Source organism: Egretta garzetta, unplaced genomic scaffold (genome assembly GCF_000687185.1).
Source record: "Egretta garzetta isolate BGI_Z169 unplaced genomic scaffold, ASM68718v1 scaffold7, whole genome shotgun sequence".
Lineage (NCBI taxonomy): Eukaryota > Metazoa > Chordata > Aves > Pelecaniformes > Ardeidae > Egretta > Egretta garzetta.
Genome location: NW_009260350.1, coordinates 287,075 through 295,539, shown reverse-complemented (window position 1 = coordinate 295,539; position 8,465 = coordinate 287,075). Strand labels below are relative to the sequence as shown.

Below are 8,465 nucleotides of genomic sequence, written 5' to 3'. Positions count from 1 at the left end.
AATTATTAAAAGAATCACTTCTCTGTTTCTTTTGCCAAATAGCAATTTTACCACTGTATTCAGGGAACTATACAGGCTCCCTCTGCTAGCACTTTTATCATAAATATATTTAGGTTTTTTTCCTTCTCTGTATGCTCCTTGAAGCCACATTACATTGGCTTTATCCCAGCAAATTACTATATTTTTCATCATGTACACTTAATAATGGATATAATTCATGAAATTAAAACAAAGTTAAAAATGGCGTTGATACAAGAAGTCAGGCTTTGGGAGCCTATTCTGCCTTCCATTCTGTTCACAGGACTCTGCTGTCCATTACTTTGGTTTTGCCCTAGTGTAATAAGCAGAACACAGACCAATAAGTCTAAATTAAGAATAATATTCCTATTGTATGCTCATTTATACTTTCATGCAGTCATTCTCAGTGTTAAGTAATCCACTTAATTAGCAATTCAACTACTTTATTACATGTAGGGGAAGAGGGATTACATTGGAACAGTTAATCAAGACAGACTATTATTTACCAATAAAATAGAATTCCATTAGAGGAACCCAAAGCATCCTTGTCTGAAAGGATTGGAGAATGACAGGAAACCAGTTTTATGAGATAGGTGTCACACAGACTGCTATTTCAGGAGAAAAGAAGAAAAATAACTTTTTAAAAATGCATAGAAGTTGTATTTAAGGGTAATAGGACAATGCAAAGGAGTGAACATGTTTAAATAATCTTTATTGATTTCTCCATTAAAATAAAATAGAAGTCAGACTTCTTGTGATTACTAGTTAATTTATTTCTCCAATCTGCATTCAAATTGATTTGTTAATGTAACATTGTTCCTGAGCCTGCTATTAAGCTGACCGGTTTAACATTGTAAAGCTGCTTACATCTTGTCCATGAAGCACTGAATTTGAGGGGTCTCAGCCACCATATTAGTTAGGCCTACAGAAAACCAAGCAATTCTGCAGGAAAAAAAAAAAAACAAAACCAGATTCTGCAAACGTGAGAAAAACAAGCAGGTTTCACTCAGTGTCTTCAAGCTTCAAGTTTCCCCTATCACAACTACAAAGATCGCATTAGTCAGGGTGACTTGAGAATCAAGTCATGGCCCAGCAAATTGTTGCAATTAAGGAAATCAACATATACTAAGCACTGGTAGTAGATGAAAATGGGCATAGCACAACCAAGACCTTTTCTTTCAAATATTCACCCTCAAGGCAAAATCCCCGAGTACAATTCAGCTACAGGAGAATGTTGTCTGGATTATGGCACTCTACAATTTAGCTCTTGCTCTACTACTAGAACTATAATCTATCTGGTTAATCTTTGCAGCTTCCACCCTTGATCTCTGCTATTCATATTACCTCACAGCTACATGTTGTGGCACTTGTAATAGTCTGAGAAATACATTGCAATCCTTAGTGCCAGGGTATAAAATAGGGAGTCTCCTTTCTGCTTTCCAAATGTTCAGTCTGACTGCTGCCAATTTATAACATTTAAGAAACACTGAGAAGCTTGCTGGTTTTCCTGCATTGAAGAATCTGAAATATTTAATGGAATGCTGAACCATTTACTAACACAGTCTGGCAGGTTACAGTGAATGTAAAGTTGACAATGTAGAAGTTTACTTCTCGCTTTGTGAATTGTCCAGGCTCCTGTAGTTTAAAATGGACAATTTAATAGACCAAGGGAAAAAGCCCTTCAGGATAAAGTGACAGAGAATATTTACCTCCTCCTCAGTATTTGAAAAGTTTCCATAATCAGCTAAGGATTCTCCACACGGCATTGAGTTGTAGCGTTCAGTGACGTCCTAACATATAAACAGATGCTCATTTCCGGTTTTATAGATTTCAAAGTTCACTGGTTTCAAGACAGGCTGCTTTAAAAGCCTCTGCAGCTGAAGGTCTTCAAGGCAGCCAGAAGCAACAGAACTTCTGGGTACATAAGGAATCCTTGAAACCACACATTGTAGATAGATAATTTGTTGCCGTGTTCTTTACAGTTTCCCTTGACAAATATTGCTGTTCTTTGTCTAAACTTAGTGGTCTGTATCCCCATTCCCCCCTCAAGCATTCAACAGGTATGTACGCTTCACAGAACATAGATTGGACAATCTTTTAAACAAGAACAACGGTAATGTTTTCCATCTTGGTTTAGGTAAAAGAAATCACAATGCTGAAGATAGACAGAAATAAGTAACACAGTTACTCTGTCACATATTGCAGGAGGCCCACAATCTGTGTCTCTCTCTGCTAAGTCCTTGAATTCTAAGGACATATCATGCAGAAACTATATGTCATAGTTGGATACTGTAATTACAACTGACACTTACTTTTACCAGCCAGTATTGTTGGCATGTCTACCCAAGGGTGTGTGGAAAATTAGGAAAACTGTAATAAAAAAATAAAATACATGGAAATTGTATCAAAACATTGATAGATCAATGCCAAAAAAGCTCACCATTCTTTAAATACTCTCAATAAAGAGTTAAAGAATATTGGGGGGGGTGATCTTTAGAAACTAAAGATGTCTTTTTACATTAATGTTCACATGAAAGTTTCTTACATTAAATGTTTTTACATTAACTCTAAATTGTTACTTCTTTTTGGCCACATGATGAGAGTCTTCTGTATCCATCACTGCAGTGAGGGGACCTGGTAGTCTGGGTGCAGACGCCATCTGAAACAAAAGCTAACAGTTAACAACAGTCCTGGTTGAAAGGGTTAGCCCAGCAGCCCCATGGCAGCTTGCTGTGCCTGGAGGGAGGAGGGAGTCCAATCTGCAAAGTTGCTCTGTCCTTCAGCTGCTGACTTAGCATGTTGTCATATGAGCCTGAGAGCACAGCTAATGGTGCCCACAAAGGGAAAACGGGGGCCAAGGTTACTCTGCAGCATTGTCTTGGGACATTACGCAGTTTGGGGACAGTCCTGCTAGGCTCCTCTTAGCTTAGGTTTGATGGGAGCATATAAAGAGACACAAGTAGCTGCCCCTAGGAAACCTCTATTGAGACAATAGTTTTAAATCCTTCTCCTGTTGATCACACAAGGAATCACTTGCACGAGATGCTCATGCATCAAGTCCATATGTGCACAAGTTATTCCTTAATTTAGCCACTCAAAGTAGATAGATTCATTCATATATGTTCAGACCAGAAAGGACAATTTAGTTATAAGGACTCCCTGAGAACTGCACTAAGTGACTCCAGCCGAGCTAATGAGCATGTTTTAGGAAGTCACCCAACAGGTGGGAGCAGAAGCATAGAGCAGGGCTGGTGGTAGATGATAAATGGTAACCACAAACCTGCCCAGAGCACTTTGCAGAAGAAACGGGGCAACTGATGATAGGGCAGGGACTTTCAGCATGAACCAACACCCAGGGCTACTATCATGTGCCTGAATCACAAGCTGAGTAGGGCAAGCCCTGTAATCCCCCAAATTATGTGGGTACACTGCTCCTGCTAATCAATTAAGCTATAAACATAGCAAGTTATAATGGAGGTACTAGTATTTGCATATCAAGATACCCAGCAAGCCAAAGCCAGAAGTGAAAAAGTCATTTAACACTTGATGCTCTGCCACAGAAGTCAGCTGGAGCTCCAGAACATCCTGTGAGTCTTGAGAACATTAATACAAACCCAGTGGTCACAATTCTCTGCTGGGGGGTTGCACAAAGGCTAACAAAGCTGCCAGTGTGGCTTTCTCTCAGCCCAAAGCCTTTGGGCCATGGCTGAGACTGGCTGAACCTCTCCACTGCCAGAGCTATGAGTGGGCTCTGCAACCTTCCAACAGCAGCACCTTCTCCTGAACCACACACAACCAAACGCCTCTTCCTTTTGGGTACTCCACCTCCTTCCTTCTCTAAAACTAACAGGGCCAGAAATAAGCCACATTTCTCCATCCTCATTTTCCTAGTTTTCTTTCGACAGCTTACATTTCTTTTCCATGCTGCAGACCTTCTACCCCTCATTTTACTCTCCTTCTCTCTTCTGCTTCCCTCCCTTTCCCCCGCCCCCTGCTTTCTCTCCCTCTGCACTTTGTGAACTGCTGCTGCAGTGCTGAAGTCCAAAGTTCAGTAACTTGCTAAGCACACAGATAAATATGAACCTTGGAGAATTTACATTGCTCCAATGTAAACAGATAGCCAAGGGTCCCTTTATCAGCACTGGCTCAGGACAGTCGTGGGGGGTCTGAAGTGGCTCAATTTTGTATTTTGTTTTTTTTTGGGGGGGCGTAAAGGCGGGAGGCTGTGCTGTGCCCACTCTCCTGACAATCGGGCGTGTTACCTCAGGAACATGATGTAGGGAAGCTGGAAGCAGGATAACCTGAAATTCAAATCCAAGAGACACTAGCCTGAAGACCATGGTCTCGAAGCTGAGTCATCTTCAAGTGGAGCTGCTGGAAGCACTGCTGGAGTCGGGGCTAACCAAGGAGACCCTGATCAAGGCACTGGGCGAAGTGGAACCCTACGTGCTCCAGAGTGAAAGTCAGCGCGCTATCAATGCCCTCCAGACAGAGAAAGGGGAACCCTGTCCCGACATCCCCAACCTCCCCAATGGAATGGGGGAGTCCAGGTTATCAGAAGATGAAACCTCGGATGATGGGGAGGAATTTACCCCTCCAATAATGAAGGAGCTGGAAAACTTGAGCCCTGAGGAGGCTGCTCACCAGAAGGCTGTGGTGGAAAGACTATTACAGTAAGGACAGATTTGCTGCTTCTCTTTGCTGCTTTCTCGCACTCCATCTAAATCTCTTTTCCTTTCCCCTTCCACACTCTGTCCCTGGTATTCACAGTTGATCTAGCTGCACAGAGACAGTCTTCATCCATGCTAGGGCTAGCAGCCTCCTAAAACACTCTCCACATTCTTTATAAATGCTCAAACCTTCCTTTTCATCTCACTTAAAATGCATGAAGGGAGCCATGGAGCCTGATTACATATTTGAAGTGCTTATAACATCAGGCTTCAGAATAGTCCGAGGCCTGTATAACTTGCATCTCTCCGAATGTTAGTTTTTAGGATTTAAATTTTTAATAGTATTCACAATTTCAGTCATCAGGAAATAAAAAAAGAAAAAAATCTGGTCACTGTTAACTGGTGCTATATTTGCCTGAGGTTGTACAGCAAAATGAAGTTGTAATGTTTCCATGCTATATTTGAGGAGATTAATATTGTTAATTTCACTGTGTTTTGCTATAGATTATTGGTCAAAGACAAATCAAGAGAACTCGTTCTCGTCATTCTTGCGAGTGCAAAGTTCTCCTGACTTCAGTGGGGATTTTTCTTGTAGAAAGAGCACACACCAAATAGATGCAGCGGTTAAAACCTGGGCAGAACACTCTGCTTTTACCATTCACTGCCTGTCACAATTACAAAGTACCTATGCAGCAACAATTACAGGTTTTACTGCCGCACAAATTTGCCTTTGCATAACAGCATTTTTGAGATCAAAAGACAGGCAAAGTTCCCTGAACAGTAAACCTCATCATATACTCAGAGAAACACATTCACCAGTATTCCCATTTGTGATTCTTGCAGGGATACAATTCCTGTGGGCAGCCCAAGAGGTTTGTCCAAGAAAGGATCGGGTCCATCCAACCTATCACACCAGAACCAGATTTTTGCCCGTTCATTTTGGGGCGTATTTTGAAAGGACAAGCGGATAGAAGACAAAAAGGTGCAGCAACATCCCGCACTTAAAATCTTCACTAAAACTAAAATCCATCCAAAGAATTTCTCAGGCTTTCTGATCATTCCCCTTCATGTGCAAAGGAAATTAACGTAAAATGTAACAACAAGAAGCAAACATCAAATCCCACCACAAAAGGCCAGAGCTAGAAAAACAGAGTGACAAGAGTTGGCTCCCTGGCAGATTGGGAGCTGGTGAGACTGCAGTATCCAACAGAGGAAAATTCACTGGATCACTCTTACCTGCGTGGGGAAAGCATTCCAAATAATTCAGTCTTCTTTCTGGCCCAGTATGCGTGTGTCTCATTTCTTCCCCACTTCCAGCTCTGCCACATTTTTAGTATCCTCTGTGCGTTCCCTTTACCTCTTTCCCATTCTTTTTAGACATTTCCCTTCCTTCCTCACTTTTGTCTCTGCTGCTATTCCTCCCATTTTGTTGTCTTCTTGGCTAATTCTCTCTCTCCTTTCCACTTTTTCTTCCCCTCATCCTTGTCTCCTTCTCATCTTCCTGAGTCTGCGTACAGGTCTTGGGGTAGTTTGAGCCCAGTGGCACCGGGCGGGCCCTGGCTAGTTACTAATTATCCAATGGCTTTATTATTTCTCTTTTGTCTTATAAATTTATAGACGAAAAGACCCTGATAAGCTTTTTGATCATTAACTTCTGATGGTTTATCAGGCATCTCTCCACAAAGGAAGCCATGGAAGTTGAGGAAGAGCACCTGGCTTTGTCCCACTTTCTGTAATGAATGGGTGAAGCGGGACTGAGGTGCCATCCCCTGTGATCTAAGAACAGACACGCGGATGGAGGGAATTCCTTCCTGCCACCCTCACTTCAGCATGAATTCTGGTTTCCGATCCTCCCTGCCTTTCTAGGAGCTTGCTCCCAGTCTTTTCTGTGCTTATGACCAGCCTCAGCACAACAGTCTTACCTCTCTTGCAAACCTGTGATATTAATGCTTTCTGATGAACGGTCTCACATCTCTCTCTAGACAGTTGAGCAGCATTCCCATTTAACAAATGGGAACTGAGGTAGACAGAGACTCTGTGACCTACCTAAAACCCTAAGATAGCACAGAGAGGGCTGGGCAAGAACAAGGATCTCCTAAGCCTCATACTGGGTCTTAATTGCAAAGCTTTACTCTGAAACATCAGAGTTTTCTTTCATCAGTACCCCGTATCACAGGATAGAGCAATTCACTTCTGCTGTTGTGGACAGTATGAGGGGACCAGAAGCCTCAGTTTCAGCAAAAAAAATACAAGTATACTAATGGAATAATATAATACATCAAAATTAGTCAAGGTAAAATGAAGACAGTAGGAAGTCTGTATTGAAATGCTTCCAATTTCTGGTCAAGGATTAAAAAAAAAAAAAAAAAAAAGCACCTGTATATCTGAGAACCTATTCAAAGCATCTAAACCAGTATCAGGGTTTGATAATATGTAAGCAGTTGTTACCTACTAATAAACTTTTTTTCTGTTTTTAAGAACAAACCTTTCCATTAATAGATGCCTAAAGGTAATGTCCTTAAAATAGTATTATAAATATTGTAAGACAAGCCAGAACAGTCTATAATAGAAATTACTCTGAGCAATAGATAAAAAGGAAAATGGGCAAGAATCTCCATGCCTAGGGAGTCCCAGTAAAACTTCAATGCTTGCAAAGGTATTTCAGCATCTATACAAGGATTTCAAGTCCAGAAGCCAGATGGAGGTACTTTTGCCTTTAGACAGAAGCCTCTTTGGGCATTATTAACAATTCCTGGTCTAATACTGTAGACCACATTTTAACAGAGCGATTGACTTGTGGGCAGCTATTAGTGATACAAGAAAGTCTTTGTGGTAACTGCAGCCATTGCTTATAAAGTAGAACCAGGAAAGTGTCCATTGCTAGGCTTTCCAGGAGCTGGAAAGGAAAAAATGACAGCACCAGGTGACCAAGTGTGTCCTCACAGGAGCACTAACATTGAAACCACAGTTTTGAAAGCACTAGTCAAAGCCAAGTAAAACAGGATGTATAAAAGATACACCCACACAACTGGGTGCACCTGTGGGTATTAATTTTGTCCGTACAGAAGAAAAAAAAAGCTAGAGGCAGTTTGGACAAAGGTTTCTCTAGCAAGGAATTAACATAATTTCATTTTGTCCCTTAATCTGTCTCACTGATCTTCCATAGATTTACAGTTTGAATAAAAACATTCTTTCCATATCACTCCACACAGAAAACAAATTGCATCTATGATAAAGAATAAATAACTCAGTAGGGAGATAGAGCTGTGTGGAATAATTCCCAGATATTCCCCAAAGTAGGAAGCAAAAGAGAGACTACTTTGGGGGAAGGGACAGATCATACTACCGCAGGTACAGCAAATGGAGAGAGGTATAGCACCAATTCACCTGTAGGGCAAGGGGTGAAATTCCATTAGGAAAGAGAGAAATTGAGATAAGCAGCAGATTTCCCCTGGAGGCAGGGATAAAAGCATGTTTTCCATGAGGAAAAAAGAAAACAAAGATATAATGATAAAGGTTCAGACTTTTCCCCAAGTAAGCAGTGTCTCAGCATGGCTCTAGCTGGGGAATTTGGAGATGAAGCTGCCACACCCCTTTCATTTCCACATATAAACCAAGATGAGGCAAACCAGGCCAAGTTCAATAGAAATGAACCCTGCCAGGATGGTCTTACCTTCCCTGCTCTCTGCCTAGCCCGGCTCCAGGCTGTGCACTGCCATCAGTGAGGGTTGTCTAGCAGGCTCCAGAGGAAAGGGCCAGAGGATGGTCCCGAGTACT

General features: G+C 41.6%; 2 protein-coding genes across 5 annotated transcripts in view; one reads left to right on the top strand and one right to left on the bottom strand.

Moving 5' to 3' along the window:
- HNF1A (HNF1 homeobox A) overlaps positions 1-8,465 on the top strand; it is a 23,535-nt gene that overhangs the window by 4,045 nt on the left and 11,025 nt on the right. For 2 of the 3 annotated variants that reach the window (XM_009642823.2, XM_035898278.1), the window contains exon 1: positions 3,981-4,691. The exons of the other annotated variant lie outside the window; for it this stretch is intronic. In XM_009642823.2, the coding sequence (XP_009641118.1) occupies positions 4,357-4,691 (335 nt within the window). In that variant the 5' untranslated portion in view covers positions 3,981-4,356. Of the gene's footprint in view, positions 1-3,980; positions 4,692-8,465 lie in introns of those variants that run through there. 3 annotated transcript variants of the gene reach the window in all.
- CUNH12orf43 (chromosome unknown C12orf43 homolog) overlaps positions 771-8,465 on the bottom strand; it is a 24,711-nt gene continuing 17,016 nt past the window's right edge. Inside the window, exons 7-8 of one of the 2 annotated variants that reach the window (XR_004842514.1) lie at positions 2,564-2,677; positions 771-2,388 (exon numbers count right to left, since the gene is read on the bottom strand). The gene's annotated coding sequence lies outside the window, so the exon portion shown is untranslated. Of the gene's footprint in view, positions 2,678-8,465 lie in introns of both variants that reach the window. The other variant, XM_035898280.1, reaches the window with a different exon arrangement.